Source organism: Orycteropus afer, unplaced genomic scaffold, assembly GCF_000298275.1.
Source record: "Orycteropus afer afer isolate SDZICR_OR568_19922 unplaced genomic scaffold, OryAfe1.0 scaffold00196, whole genome shotgun sequence".
NCBI classification, from domain to species: Eukaryota; Metazoa; Chordata; class Mammalia; order Tubulidentata; family Orycteropodidae; genus Orycteropus; species Orycteropus afer.
In genome coordinates, this window is record NW_006921783.1 from 3,903,078 (window position 1) to 3,923,346 (window position 20,269).

The window sequence follows — 20,269 nt, forward strand, 5'->3', positions numbered from 1 at the left end:
TTTTTAACATAATTCTTCCATGTGGAGGTATTCAATACTGTATTGTAAAGAAATTTTAAGGGGAAAATCTTTATATGCAGTATAGAAATGTTAATACAAGTACTAATAAAAGAGGGACATCCTGACTTAAGTTTGGCTACCTTACTCAAAGAAGTGGACACAGCCACTTCAGAGATACTATAAAAGAAGGACCATCAGATTCATCTGAACTGGACCAGTGTTAATCTGTAAGATCTGATAGGCCAGCAGTTTTAACTTTTTTTGTGGGGGGGTTGGGGTGGGGTGGGGCGGGGCGGGGTGGGGCGGGTACAACAATGCAAGATGCTCTGATAGTGTTTACTAACAGGACCAGGAGGAGCTAAAAAGGACCAGCCTGATGTAGGATGCAGTTATTTGGACCAGAGGCTGTAGATTATTATTTTAGCCCTTGCATATGCTTTTTCCAGTAGAGTGATTTAATTTAGATGTATAATGAGAAATCATAATGCAAAAATTATATTCACATAAGAGATACCAAACTAGGGAAATTTGGCAATTTTAATGGTATATCTTTAGTCAAGATACACAAATGGCAATGCCATAAACAAGTCTGTAATTATCTGCTGCAATCACCTTCCTCATTTTAAATGCTACCTTAGTAATCAATGCAGTTAACAAATGTGTTGGCTAAGAGTCATAAAATAAGTCATGTTCATGGATGGAGATTTTAGGTTACTGTATGGTTTGTGGGGATTGATGAAAAAATGAATGCCCAAAAAATACAGTAAGTCTCTTAGAATCCTTCATTTTTATGATAAATAATAGTACAACTCAGTCATTTTGATTGAAATCTTGGAGTCAGATGGAACAATTCCTCATGATTAGCTATTCCACTAACTTGTCTTAATGTTTATTGGGTTTTGATTTTTTTTTTTTTTTTCCCCTTAAGCCAGTCAGGTTGTTTAATGTTGAGGTAATATTCAAATTTGAGAAGTTGTTATGTAGCAATCTAAGAAACAAGTTTTTGCTGTTACCTCAATTCTTTCTATAGTGGCTCATATGGTGCCTCTATAGTTAAGAATCTGAGTTTTCCCCCCTATTTTCAGGGGTTCATGACTTGGCTGTTAGAGATGTTGCTCCTAGCTGAAGCTTGGAATAGTTGGGTGAGTGGATGTGTGTTGAATTTTGTTTTCTTTTAACTTGCACGTTGGGTGGGAGGAGAAGAAAATCTAAACTGTACAGAAAACTAATTGGAGATTTCAAATAAATTTGATTGTAGATACATTTTGAACTACCATAATACAGCCTTGTTGGAACTGTTCTTTGCAGTCTTACTAGTTTTGAGCCTATGCTTTTAAGTCCCCAGGAAGGGATTGACTGGGGGATGTACCTAAGGAGATGAAGCATCCCCAGACCCTAAGATTATAGCTTTGTGATCTAGAAACCTGGATTTATTCCTTATTTTCTTTTTAAATTTTGGAAAGAGTAAATTGGCACACCCATGGTTTGTGAAGCTGGCCCCCTCCCAGTTACTGAAATCTGATGCCAAGAGGCACCTCTTTGTTAGTTACCAAGTAGTCTGTGTGACCAAGGACTAACATTTCTAAGTTACTCACTCTAGCCTCATGGGCCTATATATTTAATACCTCCAAAGATATTTTCAGGATAGGCTTTGTATACTTTTGTTGGTTATTTGGAGTCCTGTGGTATGTTTGTGGTATAGGAATGTCATGGTAAATTGTTTTTCAATAAATATTTTAAAACTTCTGTTCCTATATGAATTTTTTTTTTTTTTTAATGTTGTTATTGTTACTATTTTTGCACATACAGTACTTCCTAAGATAAAATCAAACAAATGGTTTATGGCCTCATCTTTCCTAATTCAACTCAGCTCACACTCAGTGATAAAGCAACAAGGTATTTTGATGCCTGGAATCACAAGGTGGCAATATCAAGTGACAGCCAGTTTTTTTGGTTTTGTGTTGGTGGCATCTTTGTTGACAATTTCCCCTTAATCAGCACTGCTTTACTCTAGTTCTCTTTAAATTCATGTTCTTTGATTTAATGCAAACATTCTAGCTTGAGAAAAGAGATTCCTAGTTTCTGTTAGTGATATGACTTAATATGCTATTATTTCTGGTTCTCATGAAGAATATCCTAATAATTTTAAGTGTGGGACTTACCCTTTTAGTAAGGATGCTTGGGGTAAGTTTAGAGAGAGAGAGGGAGTTAAAAAAGATCTCAGTAAAATTACCTCACAATAACCAATAGCTTGCACAAACTTTACACAGATGATAGAGTTGTATATAGGGAAGCCTAGGCCAACTTGTCATTTTTTCTGGAGGTTCAACAAAATAATGTAAACTCGAAGACTTGGGTCTCAGCCTTCCTAGCTTTCATTTCTTTTCTCCTGCCCGGTCATTTCCCTAACATTTGGTGCTGCTCAAGTCCCGTGCATCATGGAGCTCTGTGAACACTCGCATATGCCACAGAGTCAGTCACTCCTGCAGTCAGTTTAATGAAACTCTTTGTTTTTTAGACTGTAATCTTCATGGGTCCCCAAAGCTGTGCCCAAAGCATTAGGACTCTAATACCATCAAATCTTTGTCTCTGCTTGGTTAAAAATGAACTCGCTATAGTTTTGTAAATTCCTTGCCCGGGTATGCTTTCATTTGTGAAAATGAAGGATTTGTCAAAGAGCTGTTGGGAAGAGTTCATAATTTTGTGAAATTTAAGTACAGAGGCTGCAATCTTATAAATACTGAGGGTGACGTTTAGCTGCTCCTTATAGTGCAAACAGAATGTTGGACAGAAAACACATGCCTAAAACATTATTAAAGCTTTTGGCCAAAACTAAACGTTGAAAGAATGAATTGCTGAGAAGCAATTGTAACCTGCCCTTCAGCTTTTATGCCTTCTCCCAGGATTTGTAGCCTTGCTGCTTCCGAGCTATTCTTTCTCTGGATGGCAAAGTTACTACTGGAAAGGTACTTATTTATAAATAAGTGCAACTTTTTTTAGAATTTTATTTTTGCTTAAAAAATTAACACACATTTCACCTCTTGGCTTTGGAAGTCCTCAGTTCCTGCCAGATTTTTTTTTTTTTTTTTTCAATTTGTCATCTGGATTAATCTTCAGCTTAAACACTAGTAGTGCATTTGTCCCCAAATCTCAGGAATGTTTTGGGCAGAAAACAGGTTTTACCTTGTTGGTGAACTAAGGAGTGTGCTTTAGGATTTATTAAATAATAGTATTCTTTAATTGCAATCCTAGGTATCTATAGCATGAGTGGCCTTAGTGAGTTCGTTGAAGTGCACATTTTTTCAAAAGTAAAATTTAAGATTAAAAATATATACTATATATATAGATATCTAGAAAACTTGGTCTGTGGTGCACAAGTGTTGGATCACTAAATAACTGTTGCAGGTACCATTTGTGTAACATTCATTTCTGTATATTCCTTTTATGGGAAGATATGTTGCCATGGTAACTAAAAATTTTCAATTTACTTATACTTTTATGATGTGAATGAATGCTACATTTTATTAAATATTGCCAGGTCAGTACTATTTTTATACTTTATTAAGTCACAGGGGATTTTAGGTTAATAGGCTCAAAAAGCCAAGTCTTAATGGAACAATTCAAAACAAATCACTAACAATTCTTTATGAAAATCCCCACTAATAATGCCACAGTAATTTCTATAGAAATACAAGGTCATTAATAGACTTTTGAAAACAGTTCTTTGTTTCAGAATGACCTTTCATATCACTCTCACCTATTTGTAGTGCCCACCGTTATTTGTAACCATTAAATCATATTAAGTATGTTTGTAACCAGCATTGTGATATATTCTGTACTTGTATTGCTAAAAATGAATTATTGACCTAATAAATATAGTGTTCCTGCATTTATAGTCTATCTCTTTTCAATTTACTTGTGATTGCTTTTGGTGGGGGTAGGGGCTATTTAAACTTAAAAACCAAAAAACCAAACTCACTGCCATTGAGTCAGGTCCAACTCATAGCAACCCCTCCTTGGATTTCTAAAGCCTTATCACCATTTAAGTAAATTGCCTAGTCTTCCTTCTGAGGAGTGGCTGGTGGGTTTGAACCGCCAGCCTTCTGGTTAGCAGTCAGATGCCTTAAGACTTACTAGAGAACAGTGTGAGAGCAACTGTTGGAACTAGAACAAAAGTCTTGTTTTGAAAAGTAAAAGATGTGGCAGAGGAGGTACATAATAACAGCATTGGGAGATGGTGCTCATGGAAGTAATTTGGAAAAGAAAGAGCACTATATTAATTTAGTCTTGAGCCCATTCTTTTCCCTAGCCATCAGTTCTAAAGCTGAAGATAGAGTTCTGGGAGTAGTGGAAAACATTACATTTGGCTTGCAGTTCCAGCTCTGTCTCTGTTGAGAATTTGAGATAAATCATTTGAACCCCCAGCCTTCTAGTTAGCAGTGAAATGCCTTAGGCACTGTACTCTCTCCCTCACATTGTATTCTGACCTGTTGGTTTCTGCTTTCAGCGGCTCTGACTCTGATCTTTCATTATCTGGGTTGGCAGGTTTCCTGGAAGCCTGGCAGGTCTTCTTTTTGACTAAAGCTCCCTTCCTCATTAATGACGGGGTCAAATTAGATCTTTTTAAAAGTCCACCATGAGTAGCATATATCTTAAGCAACTAAAGCAGGAAATTAATGGGAGAGAAGGGGAGGGAAAATTTCTGACTAGTTAAGAGTTGTGTTGATTTGCGTGAAGGGAAGGGCAGTGTAACAAAAGTGTGTGACCAGCACAATTACAATAGGGAAAAGGAGGACACAGAAACATGCACAAAAGACAACAGAGGCAAAAAACAGGCAAAAACTCTGACGTGCACAGTCCTGCATTACCAGTGGCAGCAAACACATCTACGGGTAAATGTATGGACAGGTGAGAAGATCAGGGGTGGGCAGGTGAACAGGAATATACCCATGACCAAGGAGAGGTTTGGCTAATAATACTCATACATATGTGTATGTGCTGCAAAAATACATACATTACAGAAGTAATGGGACAAGCTTGGAGTAGCTTCTCGGTGACAACTTGAGGGAGAGATTCACAGGGCCTGTGAGCTCAGGACCATGGTGTCAGGACATCAAGCTCAGTTGGCACAACATAGTACATAAAAATCTTGTTCTACACCCTACTTAAGCGAGTGGCGACTCAGGTCTTAAAAGCTTTTGAGCAGCCATCTCAGATGCAACTATTGGTCTTCTCTCATCTGGGGCAAAGAGGAATGAAGAAGATCAAAGTCATATGCAAACGGTTAGTCCAAGGATATGATGGACCATGGGAACCTCAGCCTTCATGACCTGAGACCAGAAGAACTAGATGGTACTTGGCTACCAAAGCCAACCACTTAGAAAGGGATCAAAATTGGAGGTTCTTCATGGAGTGGGAGAAAATGTACAACAAAATTAAAAAACACAAAAGTGACCGGAATTACTGGTCGAATAGAGGCTGGTGGAACCCACAAGACTACGGCTCTGGGTTATCCTTTGGGCCTGGAACCGTGGATTAGCTCTCAACCCATCAGTAGAAAGGGCTGCAAGCAGGACACCTACCCCAGGGGAGTGTACCCGCCTACCCTAGGGAGATGCAACCCTTAGGTCAACTGTGAGACACGTTTTGCACCCATGACAGCATTTGCATAGAGGGAAGCTGGACAGACAGGAATGCACGTATAAAAGGGCACAGGGAAAGGGGTAGTCACAGGGAGGAGATGGGAGGAGAGCTTTTTATTGTTCGGGCAGTGAAGCCAAACATGCATGAACTAACTGCTTTACTGTGTTTTGGGTGAAGGTTTACTCAGTTTTTTGAGCAGTTAGTTGTGAGTAAAACAAATGTGCTTTGTAAATTTGCACCCAAATCACAATTTTTTTAAAAAAATGAAACCTAAAATTTAAACGATTATAAAATGTGAACATTTTGGATAAAATCCTACCTTCACTTGGAATAGTTGGCCCTAGCTTATCACCTGCCAGCCTTCAGCAACACTAAAGCTCTTGATTTTTCTTCTGTGTCTCCATGACTTTGGACATGTCCCCTCTTCTATGTGGAATGTCATTTCCTCAGGAAAGTCTTACTCATCTGTCAAGGGAAGCCTTGTGTTAAAGCTTGAGTTGCTGCTACCTCTTGGTACTTACACAACATTTTATTCAAAGCATGTTAACATAATTGCCATGTGGTCCTATAACTTACAGAATTAGACTATTTCCAGATTGTAAACTTAGCCAATTTGTGTGTGTTTAACAAATTTAGCAGAGCTTACCTTGTAATGAAAAACCACACCTGGTTAAACATATTTTTTTCTATAGTTCTAGAATTCAGGGCAGGCCTTTAGCCTGCAAAAGCCCGTCAAGTCATAAAGTTTGGGGAAAAATCCCACTTCCAGACACTGCCTTGGTAAAACTGTAATGCAATTTATTTCTGAATTATAACTTTAACTTCTCAAAGTCGATATGCATTTAAATTCCTGCTCAACGCAAGCTTTATTTTTCACTCCTGCTAGTGTGACCCATCCCTGGGTTCACATTCTGCATCCTCCATGTTGGTGTCAGAATAATCAAATGACTATACAAAACAAGGGTCATTATAAAAAAAAAACACCATCTTACCTCTTCTTGACGTGAAGTTTAGTATATATTTGATTATTCTAATCAAATCTTTTACTTAGTTTTAGAAATACAATTTACCCAAAGGCAAATTTTGTTAGAGGAGGCGAGAATAATAGGTCAGAAGAGCTGCCTTGTATTAGCTGTGAGGCTTAGACAGATTACTCCATGTCTGAATTTGGCTCCTCTGTCAAGTGAGGTGGACACCATCTCTTGGGTTATTGTGAAGATTATATCATTTGAATGTCAGTACCAAGCCCATTGTAGATACTGGAAATGCTAGTTCCTTTCTCGCTTCCTCCCTTGCTAGAGGGTTTTGGAGGAGGAGGGAGACTGAGAAACCCCAGGTTTTTTTTTTGTTTTTTTTTTTTAAATGCTTTACTGTGTTTTTGGTGAAGGTTTACTCAGCAGTTTAAGTCCACATTCAACAATCGCTGCACAGATTGTTCAGTCACATTGATTATATTCTTCACAGTCCAGGAACATTTTCGCTCTTTCTGTTCTAACTGTTCATTTCCATTAATCCAGCTTCCCTGTCCCCTTACATTCTCCTTTCTGTTTTTAAGTCGTTGACCGTTTGGCCGCATATAGATGATTTATTATTATTATTTAGGTGAGAGTTTATAAAGCAAATTCATTTTGTGTAAACATTCCATACACATTTTGTCTCGTAACCTTGATTGCAAATACCCATAATGTAACCTAACCAGTCTTTTCCTTCATCCTCCCTGTGGTTACCTTTTACCTGTGTCCTTTCCTGAGCATTCCTGCCCACTGAGCTATTGCCCTGTGCAAATACTGACCACCTAATCTTCATGGGTGATTGTTCTAAGGAGTATACCTGACATAAATGTTAACTTTGTATGCCTGTCTATTGTTTGGCTGGAAGTCGTGGGAATGAGTTCAATTCCAGCCCCAAAGGGTGACTAGGGGCTATGCATAGTCTTGGAGGTTTTACCGGTCTCTTTTAGACCAGTAAGCTTGGGTCTGTTTTTCTGGGTTGTTTTTTTTTTTTTGATGATTTTGAGTTTTGTTCCACATTTTTCTCCCACTCTATCCAGGATGTCCTATTTTGATCTCTTTCTGTATGGTTGACAGTGGTAACAGGCATCATCTAATTCTTCTGGTCTCAGCATCATGTAGGCTGAGGTTCACTGGACAAATTGTTTCCATGAGTCTTTGATTTTCTTCATTCTTCTTAGTTCTTTCTTGATTAGGAAAAACTGAGAACCCCAGTTTTACAAAATATGCAATGATGTGGCATGCCCAAGCAGGATTCCATTTGCCGAGAGGATACCTGTAAGACTCAGCTGATCCCTGAAGCACTGTAGCAGTTATTCAGTTGAGTAATAAATAGCATTGAGCTATAAGCTCTTTGGGAGCTCTGGTAGCGTAGTGCCTAAGGCACTTGACTGCTAACCAGAAGGCAGATGGTTCAAACCCACCAGCCATTCCTCAGAAGGAAGATGGGGCAATCTACTTCCCTAGTGATACTGCCTCAAAAACCCAAGGAGGGGTTGCTATGAGTCAGGTCTGCCTCGACAGCACACATAAGCTCTTTGGTTTCAGGTCGGGTGTGTGGAAGAGGAGTCTTAGGAGGATCGTGTCCCTTTGAAGCTGGGTCCTAATGAAAGAGAAGCTACTTCAGGTAAGTTGCTATCTTGTGATGCTATTAAGAAAGGGAGGAGTCAGAAGGAACAAGTTGGGGGAAGGGAGCCTATCAAAGCCAACCAAATTCTTCTGGGAAGCTTCTCAAACAAGAGGTGCCTTTATCTGAACAGACAAGGGTTATTAAGAGTGTCTGGCTTTGTGTATGTACAAAATACAATATTATTAGCCATAAAAAGGGCTGTAGCCCATGCAAGGGACTGGATAGCTTGTTAATAATGTAAATTAATGTAATGTAAATTAAGGTCCACTGTGGGGTAGAACCGTGGAAGTAAGTTATATGGAACTCCTATCATATCTTGTTTTATTATTGTAGATTCTTTGTCTCTATTTTCTTTAAATGCAACCCTATATGGACAGACAGACCAATGGATTAGAAGAGAAAGTTCAGAAACACACACAAGTAAGTCAGGACTTTAGTATAGAATAAGGGTAGCATTTTAGATCATGTAGAAAAGAGATTTTTTTTTTTCCCCCTCCTCTATGGTATTTCCTATAAATACACTCCCACATGTGCAAGGACAACTGGTTAGCCATTTCAGCGGGGGGGGGGGGGGGGTGGTGGTGAAGATTCCAGATTCCTACTATACAAGTTCAACCAAAATAAATTTCATAGATATCAAAGATTTAAATGTGAAAAAATGCTAGAAGGAAACATGGGAGAATTTTAAATACAGAATGGAGAAGTCTTTTTAAAGTCATAAAGAAGCCATAAAATAAAGGACTAATAATTTATATAAAAATAAAAAATCTCTGCATGCAAAAAGAACAATTACAAAATCAAAAGACAGGAGCAGTGTGTGTAGAGTAAGGAGGCCTGGGTAATAAGTGTCTCAAATCAGCTGTGTGAGCCCCTGGGCCCCTGTTTTCCTCTCTGTAATGGGGATAATTTTCTTTCACAAGTTCGCCATGAAGAACCAGACGATGGATATTAAGCATTTTGCCATGTGTCCTCTGAGTTGCATGTCTTTGTCATAGTGTTATGGAAAGGAGACCACAGAATGGCCGTTAAAACTGGCAGTAGGTCAGGCAGGTGTGTTCAGTTGTCACATCTGCAGTTAGCAACCATTATTGAAGCATTTTACCATAAGGCAACATAGGCACAGGTGTGATTTGGGGGTTTGGACCAAAGCTTCCCACTTCAAATAGCCTTCCTCAACAAACCGTCTTTGGTGTCTGCAAGCCCACCATTAGAGAGTCACACTTTGGGTAGAGATCTCTTAACTAAGAAAATGCAGATAAACCAAGGAAAAGTAATACATTAAGTCTTGTGGGTCATTTACAGTTTGTGGGAAATGAGAGTAGGTAGAGCATAAGTCATTGGTGTGGGAACTGTGCTGACTTGGGGGTCATCAGGCCTGAGTTCTATAGTAGTGGTGTTATATCTTTCTTCTTGAGCCTCTGTTTTCCCTTCTGTACCAGGAGATTGTTGGACTAAATGCTCTCTTTTGGTTCATCCATTCATTCAACAAATGCTTAAGTACCTACTATATGCCAGGTACTGTTGTCATTAATTGTGATACAGCAATGAAGAAAAGACAAAAATCCCTACCATTATGGAATTTACATTCTAATAGGAAGAGACAGTCAATAAACAAGAAATATAGTCACTAAATAAATTATATAGTATTTGGGGGTACCCACTGCCATCAAATCGATTGTGACTCATAGTGAAACCCCACCCCCTAGGGTTTCCAAGGTTGTAAATCTTTACGGAAGCAGATTAACTCATCTTTCTCCCATAGAGCAGCTGATGGGTTCTAACTACCAACGTTTTGTTTAGCAGACCAATCCCATAACCACAGTACCACCAAAACTCCTTTGGGGGGCGGGGGTATAGAGGTGCTTTAGGGAACAAGAAGAACAGGGTAAGAAATTTGGAGTGTGTAGGGATTTTCAATTTAAAAAAAGGGAGAGGGGGTGTCAATGTAAGTCACATATAAACAAAGACACGAAGGCAATGAAAAGGTAGCTAAGTGGATACCTTGGGAGGAACATTCCAGACAGAGATAACAGCCAGGGGAAAGCAGAAGTGTGCCTAATAAGAATGAGAAACAGCAAGGATGAGAACGCAGAGACAATGGACAGACAGTGGTGTGTATCATAGCCTTGCAAGTCCTTTCAAAGACTGGCTTTTACTTAAAGAGTTACTAGAGGATTTTGAGTAGGAAAAGGACATGTAATCTGACTTTTTAGAATTTTAAGATCCTACTGAGTTTGAGGAAAGAGATAAGAGGGCTCTAAAACCAAGTTTTACCTGTTGCCCATTGTTTTGGTTACCTAGTGCCGCTCTGACAGGAATATACCACAAATGGGATTACCTTAACAGGAGTTTATTCTTACAATTTGGAGGCTTTAAGTCCAAGTTCAAAGTGCCAGGCTCTAGGGGCTTTTTGAAAACCCCTCGACCTTGGGCTTCAGCTCTGCCTTTTGCTCCCAAGCCCAGTGAAGCTAGAGGCTTTTCTTCACTCAGGCAGCTGCTGGCTGCTGAGCCTGAGAAGCCCAAGGTTGACAAAATGGCACAGTCCTGATGTTACCAAACCACACAGCAGGCCATTAATTCAAGTCCATTGTAGGTCCCAAGGTCAGTAGACCATAGCAGGCTGCTGAACAACACGACTACATGCAGGGTCCAATCGTGCCATAAACTAGAGACCATTCCCAAAGCTACTGCTTATATACGGGAAACAGCCCACATACCCAAAGCAGCTACTCAGCTGCTTGTGGTAAATTCCACCATGGAGTTGATTGCCACTCTCAAGGGGAATAACTACCACCAGCTTCCCAGCCACTCAACCAGGCCCAGCCAAGCTGACACACAAACATAACCACTACAATTCCACCCCTTGTCAACTTGGCACCTGTACAGATCTTCAATGGGTGGTATCTGTACAGGTCTCCTCCTCTGGGTGACTCCCTAGTTGCCCTAGTTCCTGAGTAGTGACCTCACCCCCTTGGCCTGGTGGGCCCTGTTCCTTTCCCTCTTGGGCATGGCAGCCCCGCCCCCTCACTTTTAAGCAGCAGCTATGGCTCCATCCCACTGGCTCACATGAACGAGTAGCCCCATGCTCCAGGACCAAGTGGTGATGGCCTGGCTCTTTGAAACCTAAGGGACTGTGGTGATTCCACCCCCAAAGGCCATGGTCCTTCCCTTAAGGCTGAGGCAGCTCTGCTTCCCATTTCCTTGGTCTCTCTGCTTATTAATGCCCAAGGCAACCCACTCCACGGGAAAACTTCCTGCCCCAAAAGCATTGGGCCGGCCAACCTGCTACTCCATCCCATGCTGGTCTCTTTTACCAATTAACGCCTGACAGCAACCCACTCCACCAGCAAGCCTCCTGCACAATGACACCTGGCATTCTCCTCTGTGGGCTGGTAAGCCTGTTGCCATTTAATGCCGGTCTCTGGGCTCTGCTACTGCTGTCTCTCATGCAGGTGTCTTGACTCTGCTCCTGCCGTCTCTCATGCTGCAAGCCGGGGTCTCTGTGCCAGGGTCTCAGGTCAAGGACGCACTCCACTCCTGTTTCTACATTTTAGGTATCTGTCAGAGCAGCACCCCATCTCTCAGTACCAAATTCTGCTCTGGTTACCTAGTGCCACTCTGACAGGAATATACCACAAATAGGATGACCTTAACAATAGGAGTTTCTTCTTAAAATTTGGAGGCTTTAAGTCCGAGTTCAAAGTGCCAGGCTCTAGGGGCTGGGTGAAAGAAAGCCCCTCAACTTTGGGCTTCAGCCCCGCCTCTTGCTCCCAGCCCACTGAAGCTAGAGGCTTTTCTTCACTCAGGCAGCTACTGGCTGCTGAGGCTGAGAAGCCCAATGTTGACAAATAAAATGGCACAATACTGATGTTACCAAACCACACAGCAAGCCATTAATTTAAGTCCATTTAAGTCCCAAGGTTGGCAGAGTATGGCAGGCTGCTGAACAACACGGCTACACGCAGGATCCAAGTGTGCCATAGGCTAGAAACTATTCCCAAGGCTTCTCCTTAAATACAGGAAGCAGACCACATCACAAAGGCAGCTACTCAGCTGCTTGTGGTAGATCCCACCATGGAGTTGATTGCCACTCTCATCATGGGGAATAACTACCACCAGCTGCCCAGCCGCTCAACCAGGCCCAGCCAAGTTGACACACAAACATAACCACTACACCCATTTTGCCTTTAGGTCTCCCAACAGTTCCCAAGGCTGATACAAAGCTCCTGATCTCCTCTTTACACTCCCTGCCCTGGTGGCAAGAATCAGTCTGTAAAGTCTGATGATTCCTCTAGGTGGCGGTGTTGTCTCGCACACAAGGGACTTCCTTTTTTTAAAAAAATCTGTTTACAAAGAGGCCTGTGAGCCTATCCTTTCCCTGCAACCTTGTCAGTAAAATCTCTCCAGTGAAGAACTGTGGAACCCCTGATGATCATGAGCACTCTCCCGCCTGCCTTGTCTCCCAAATCCTCTCTGTTCTGTCAGGACTGTCAGGGGCCAGCCGAGCGTGAACACTCCCAGGCCGGTGCAGTCGGGCCTTGCTATGCATCTTGGCCCTCTTGGGGAGGCAAGAGGAGCAAGGAAAAACCGATGAAACAGCTTCCTTCTTTCCTTTTTTATGCTTCACAGACCTTGTTCTTCAAATCTAGCTTGCTAATCATTTTAATATTTTAAATTTATGTTGATACTCCAAATAAGTGGGGTTTGGGGGGATAGGGAGAAGGAAGGCTCACACACCGGTGCCCTGACCCTCTCCCCTCCAAGGCAACGCTGAACCCTATAATTATGTTGCTCCTCAGGCAGAGGCCTGCTTAAGGCATCTCCTGTGTTTTAGAATCGACTCGCTGGGGTTTGGTTTTTGGTACTGTGCTTTACAAAGATGATTGGGCCTTCTCCCATTCTGGAGTTGAGGGCCATCTACTTCATCTTTCCAGCTAGGAGTTATCACCTTCATTTCCTACTCATCTCCCTTCCTTTCTAGTCTCCCACATTTGTCACCTAAAGCTGTCGATTTCACCTTAGATATATCTCATTAATTCACCCCTTCCCTTTTTCTGCACTCTTTCCTTTTTATACTCCATATCAAAACCACTGCCATCCAGTTGAATCAACTATAGGACAAAGTAGAATTGCCTCTATAGGGTTCCCAAGACTGTGAATCTTTATGGTCCCACCAAGGAGCTGGTGGATTCAAACTGCTGGCCTTTTGGTTAACAGCCTATATTTTAACCACTGTGCCACCAGGGCCACTTTTGTAAACTTCAGATTGTATATTAAACAGGTGTTACACATACAGAAGGCGAGTATATAAGGCAGCAGGGAGAGGTGGGGACTGTGGTGAACTGAAAAGCATGTTAATATCATGTGAGAATACAGGCCCAAATTTTTTTTTTTTTTTTAATTTTATTTTGATTTGGGTGAAGATTTACAGAGCAAATTCACTTTTCATACAGCAGTTCACATATACTTTGTCTCATGTCATTAACCAAAATTTACAATGCAACAACAGCTCCCCTCCCACTTCCTCCCCATAGCCACCTCTTCCCAGTGTCCATCCCTCCATACTCTTCTGCGCCCTGAGCTGTCTCCCTGTGCATAAGCAGCCCTTCCTTCTCCCATGATTGTTCTCTCCAGGGTGTGTGTCTACTTGAGGTAAATGTTTAACTCACGTGCCTGTACTTTGTTTGGCTGGAAACCACAGGTGTGGGTTCAATCCCAGACCTGAAGGGCAGCTAGGGGCCATAGTCTCAGTGGTTTCACCAGGCTCTATTGGACCAGCAAACCTGGTCCCCACCTTCTTTTTTTTTTGCCTCCAAATGATTTTGAGTTTTGTTCCACATTGTTCTCCCTCTCTATGCAGGATCTCCTACATCCCTTCCAAGTGGATGACAGTGGTAGCCGGGCACCGTCAAGTTCTTCTGGTCTCATAGTTGTATAGGTTGCAGATCAGATGGTGTACCAGTCGCTAGGACTGATTGTTTACATTCATTTGGTTTTCTTCTTTCTTCTTGACGAGGAGACATCCATTGTTCCATCAAGATGGCAGCTTGCTAGCTTTTAAGATCCCAGTTGCTACTCACCAAAGTAGGAGGTGGAACAATGTTTTGTATAGTATGTTATCAGGCCCAAATTTTAAAATCTGTCAGAAATCTTTTTTTTTTTTTCCTTAATGTGAAATATGCCAGGTTTTCATATTGATAACTAATTTTAAAATTTTTAAAACAAGTAGATACCACAAGGAACAAACCAAACCCATTGGTAGTCTGAATTTCACACACAGGTTGCCAGTTTGCCAGCTTTTGACTACTGCTTTGAACATCATCCTAGCCAAGACTCTTAACATTTCTTTTTTCTCTAAAATTGTTTCTTGTGATTTAGGTGAAAATTTTACAGAGCAAATTCATTTTCCATACAGCAGTTCATACACATTTTGTTTCATGACACTGACTGCAGTTTCCCACAATGCAACAGCTCCCCTTCCACTTCCTGCCTGTAGTTCCCTCTTCCCTGTGTCCTCCTTTCCTATGCACTCCTGCCCCCTGAGCTATCCCCCTGTGCAAACACTGTCCTTCTGTTCTCCCATGATTGATCACTCCAAGGAGTATACCTACCTGATGTAAATATTCACCCAGTATGCCTGTCTATTGTTTGCCTGGAAGCCACAGGAGTGAGTTCAATTCCAAACCTGAAGGGTAACTAGGTACCAGTTCCAGACCTGAAGGGTAACTATGGGCCATAGTCTTGGGGATCTCACCAGGCTCTATCAGACTAGTAAACCTGGTCTGTTCTTTTTTTTTTTTTATGATTTTTGTTTCATTCCACATTGTTCTCCCACTCTATCCAGGATCTCGCCTTTCTGAGTGGTTGAGAGTGGTAGCTGGGTACTATCTAGTTCTGGTCTCATCATCATAGAAGCTGAGGATCACATGGTCTACTAGTCCCTGGGACTAAGTGTTTCCATGTGTCTTTGATTTTTTTCATTCTTCTTTGCTCTGGACAAGGAGAGACCCATTGTTGCATCTTAGATAGCCACTTGCAAGCTTTTGAGACCTTAATCGCTACTCACCAAAGTAGGATGTAGAACAATGTTTTTGTGCAGAATGTTATGCCAATTGAACTTGATGTCCCTTGTGACTGTGGTCCTGAGCCCCCAGGTCCAACTACTCACTCCCTCAGAGTGGTTGACTGTGGCCAAGCAGTTATCATAACTTTGCCTCTTGTGAACTCTGTTATATAATTGGACATTCTTACAGCACATACAAATATGCATGTAGAAATATCGTCTGCCAACCTTATATATATGATCATGGATATATTCACTTTTGCCTAGGCATACCTGATCATTCAGCCTGTCTACCCATCTACTTACCTGTATATTAATGTGTGTTATCACTAACAAGGCAGTATTGTATATGTAAAAGGCTTTATCTTTGCTGTTTTTACCTCTCGTGTGCCTCTCTGTGTCTTTCTCTTAACGTTTTTTCTTAGGTCTTACCTCTAGACTCATTCTCTCACATTTACTTGCTCACAGCCACCAGAGAAGCTTCCTAATAACCAAGTCACCCATTCATTCTTTTGCTTAACACCTCCCCTGCCACTGCTCTCATCTCCCTTTTACCACCACCACCAGTTACAAGATGAAATCTAAGTCACTCAGGCCAGCCTATCAGGCCTGTCCTAACAGACCTCAGCCTTACTCCAACCAGCACTCTCCCCTGGCAAACATCTATTAGCCCCTTTGGCCTTCCCCAGTCACCTGTGTCACAACAGTTGTGTCTATTTACATGTCTGTCTTTCCCGTTAGACTGAGGCAGTCCTTGGCACAAATGACCATGTCTTAGTCATTAGTCATTAGTGTTGGGGGTGGGGAGGAGTACCTATCACTTAAAAGGTGTCTGGAAAATATTTTTAAATAAATTGAAAGATGAGTGAATAATGACTATTAGCCACATCAAATAGAACTATCTTAAGGATGTTTATTTTCCCTCCCAATTTATTCATAATTAAGAACCAAGCATCCTTTTGATAAATTTTCTTCTTTCCCCTCACTGGTCCCTATCTTCTTGGGTGCAGAGGTGTTGAAGATGGGCAGGTAACCTGGGACCCAGGGTGAGCCAGCCCCTGTCCCAGCAAGGTCCTCTTATGGACAGTTGTCTCAGGCTTCCTTAATCCTCTTTCTCTTCAGTTTTGGTTTATGAGGAAGTTTCCTTAAAGGACCTAAAGAAGAGAAGGCCACAGAGATAGTCCTGATGACATCACAAATAGTAAAAGAATCTCAATCTGTAACATTTGGGGATGGGGGTGCCGTGGGGTTAGAGAGGAGGAACAACAAAATCTTATCTTACTTTGAATCTATGGGTCCCTTCCTCTTTGGAAATCCTGTGGGTAGAAAGATGACACGACTCCCAATTTACAGATGCGAAATCTCACCCAGACACAGAGAAAGGAAATTACCTGCCTGGTACCCTTATGATAAATTGAAACACGGTCAAGACCAGGACCCAAGTTCCTTGCCCTCTGGCTTCAGATTCTGACACCTCCCTATTCCTCTTCCAGGTTTGATGCCCCAATTCCCTGCACTTTACTGTTAGTACTGTTTGGTAACATCATTGGCATCTTTTTACTTAAGAACTGACTGTATAACTGTAGTGCCAGAGAAACACAGAGGCCACTTTCTTTTTCTTGTTTTACAATTCAGTGCCTTTAAGTATGTTCAACATGTTGTACAAACATCATTCCTACCCTTTCCCAAATTTTCTCATCACCTTTAACAGAAACTTAGTACCCCTTAAGCAGTATCTCCCCGTCTCCCCCTCCTATCCATCCTCGGCAACACTAATAAACTTCTGTCTCTACACTGTTTGCCTATTCTGGATGTTTCATATAAATGGGATCATACACTATATGTCTTTTGTGTCATCGTTTTTTCACTCAGCACAATATTTGCAAGCTTTATCCAAGTCATGGCATTTCAGAATTTCATTTCTCTTACGGGGGAATAACAATCCTTTGTATGTATATATCATATTTGTTCATCTGTTACTGAACACTTAGGTTGTTTCCACCTTTTGGCTATTGTAAATCATGCTGCAGTGAACATTGGTGTGCAAATATCCACACAGGTTACTTTCTCATTGCAAGGAGTAGACTCAGTGATTAATCTTAGTCCAGTCACAGTGGTTCCACCAGATAATATGTTTACTCATCCAAAACAGTGTATAGAACACAAGTTCCATCTCTGATGTATTACAGCCCCAAAAATGATTGGCTTGAGTCCATCAAGATTTTAGAGCTAAAGTCCCATTTATAGGTAGAGGAATAAACTAAAAGACGTCAAACACAGGCAACAAGAAAAAAATCAGAAAGGGATATTGTGGTGGTTTTGTTTGTGTGTCAACTTGGCTGGGCCTGGTTGAGTGGCTGGGCAGCTGGATGTAGTATTCCCCATGATGAGACTGGTAAACAACTCTATGGTGGAATCTACTAGGAGCAGCCTTTGGGATATGGTCTGCTTCCTGTATTTAAGCAGAAGCCTTAGGAATGGTCTGTAGCCTATGGCATGCTTGGACCCTGCACGTAGCCGTGTCATTGCTCAGCAGCCTGCTATGCTCTGCCGATGTTGGGACTTACAATGGACTTAAGTTAATGGCCTGCCATGTGGTTTGGTAACATCAGGACTGTGCCTTTTTACCTGTCAACTTTGGGGCTTCTCAGCCTCAGCAGCCAGCAGCTGTCTGAGCGAAGAAATGTCTCTAGCTCCAGTGGGCTGGAAGCAGGAGGCAGAGCTGGACCCAAGGTTGAGGGGCTTTCACCCAGCCCCTAGAGCCTGGCACTTTGAACTTTGACTTAAAGCCTCCAAATTGTAAGAATAAACTCCTGTTTGTTTAGGCCATCCCATTTGTGGTATATTTCTTGTCAGAGCGGCACTAGGTAGCCAGAACAGATATGCTCTGCAAAACAGTAGTCTGATCTCTTCAATAAGTTTTGTGGTGTGAAAGGGGACTCTGTTAGGTTAAAAGAGATGCAAGAGATGTAACAGATGCAATATCAATCTAACTATTAGAAGAACTAGGAGCTCTGGTGGCATAGTGCCTAAGGCATCTGACTGCTAACCAGAAGGCTGGAGGTTCAAACCCACCAGCCACTCCTCGGAAGGAAGGTTGGGCAATCTACTTCCCTAGTGATACTGCTTCGGCAACCCAAGGACTATGAGTAGGATCTGACTCAAGAGCAGTGGGTGGGTGTGTATTAGCAGAACTGAGAACTGTGACAAGATGAAAGGTTGATATTATTAACTGAAAAGAAAAAAAAAAGTTCAAAATAATATATGTAGCCTTGTCTTATTTTTAAAGTGCTCTGGTGGTGCGGCCGGTAAGGGATTTTGGCTGCTAAGCAGGTCGGTGGTGGTGGTACAAACCCACCAGCCACTCCATGGGAGAAAGATTTATATATAGCCTTGGAAACCCTGTGGGGATCTTTCTGAATCAGAATCAGCTCAATGGCAGTGGGTTTAGTTTGGGTGGGCTCCTTCTGGTTAAAATGCATGCATGTATAAGCATAAAAAGAGATCTGGAAGACATTAGCAGGACTGATAACTAAGCGATGTTTTTACTTCCTTTTTATTGCTTATCTGCATTACCTAATTTTCTATGATTTGTTTGTATTAACCAAAAGTTGTTATAAAACTTGCATGGACAGACACAAAAGGTTGCATATTGTATGACTGCATTCACTGAAATATCAAGAAGAGATCAATCTAAAGACATAATGAAGACTGGTGGTTGTCAGGGGCTGGAGGGGGAGGGGGAATGGGGGGAAACCGCCTCATGGGTAAGAGGTTTTACTGTGGAGTGATGAAAATGTTTTGGAACTGGATAAAGGTGATGGTTGCACAGCACTGTGAATATACTAACCACTATTGAGTTGTTAACTTTAAAAGGGTTAGTTTAATGCTGTGTAAATTTCACCTTAATAAATTACTTGGGGGAAAAAAAAAACTTGCATGAAAGTCAAACTTCTCAATCCACCATCCAATCCTTTTCCCTATCACACCCCTACCCTGCACCTCTCCAACCTGCTCTTAGATTCAGCTGCAAGCCCTCACCCCACTTACTTCTGCACACACCTTTCCTCTCACCTTTTCCCTCCTCCTCCACCATCTCCTTATCCCTTTCTTTAAAGCTTAGCCCAAACACACCTTCTCCAAACAGCCTGTCTTCATTAACATACCCTTTTCTCTAGGGCCTCTGATTGTCATTTGTAAAAGGGGAATAATAATACCATCGCACTGAGGTGTTGCAGGGCTTAAGTGAGAGCATGGTGTACAAAGCACCTGGTACTGAGAGAAGGCTGGCCCAGAAACCAGGAGCTCACTTTCCTCACTTGAGGTATAGACTGCTTGACCTACACCATGTTCATAATCGACGATTCTTTATTCTTTGAAGTCCTGTGGTATATTTTATTTCCTGAACTGTAGGCCCTGGGGCCATGGGCTCTCACAAGGTCCAGGTAGGGTCCTAGGCTGGGTAGCGACCTATCCCATGCCCTCTGCCCTGACCTATTGACCCTCTTATCTCTTACTGTGCCAGTGGGAGGGCTGCCCCGGAGGCCACCCAAGGGCTGCTGTTCTGGATTCACCTGGGCCAGCTGGGCCTTCAGAGAAACACCTGGGTCCAACTTAGGACCATGCTCTGAGGACCTCAGCCCACCCCATTGCCTTCACCCTCTCCACAAGTCTGGGCAAGTCAGCTGGCTGTGTGGCCCCAGTAACCAGGTCCCAGAAAAGTGAGGGGTGGGTAGGTCCAACTCCCCCTTGTACTTACACGCACAGGAGGACCCTCATAGGCCCAACCTTGTCCAGGGCCTCTCACTGACATGACTCTGTCCCAGAACCCCACAGCCTCCACCCAGAGAGGCAGACACCGAGGTCACCGCAGCCAAAGCTGCTGGGAAGGCCATAGCCAGGCCATCTGGCTGACTTACCACC

The 20,269-nt window shown here is 42.1% G+C and overlaps 1 protein-coding gene across 1 annotated transcript in view; it reads right to left on the reverse strand.

Annotated features, from left to right (window-relative positions):
- Nucleotides 1-16,438: 16,438 nt before the first annotated feature.
- Nucleotides 16,439-20,269, reverse strand: part of CUNH17orf64 (chromosome unknown C17orf64 homolog) — a 10,791-nt gene continuing 6,960 nt past the window's right edge. The window contains exon 6 of the mRNA XM_007947881.2: nucleotides 16,439-16,500. Within this exon, the coding sequence (XP_007946072.2) occupies nucleotides 16,439-16,500 (62 nt within the window). The remainder of the gene's footprint in view (nucleotides 16,501-20,269) is intronic.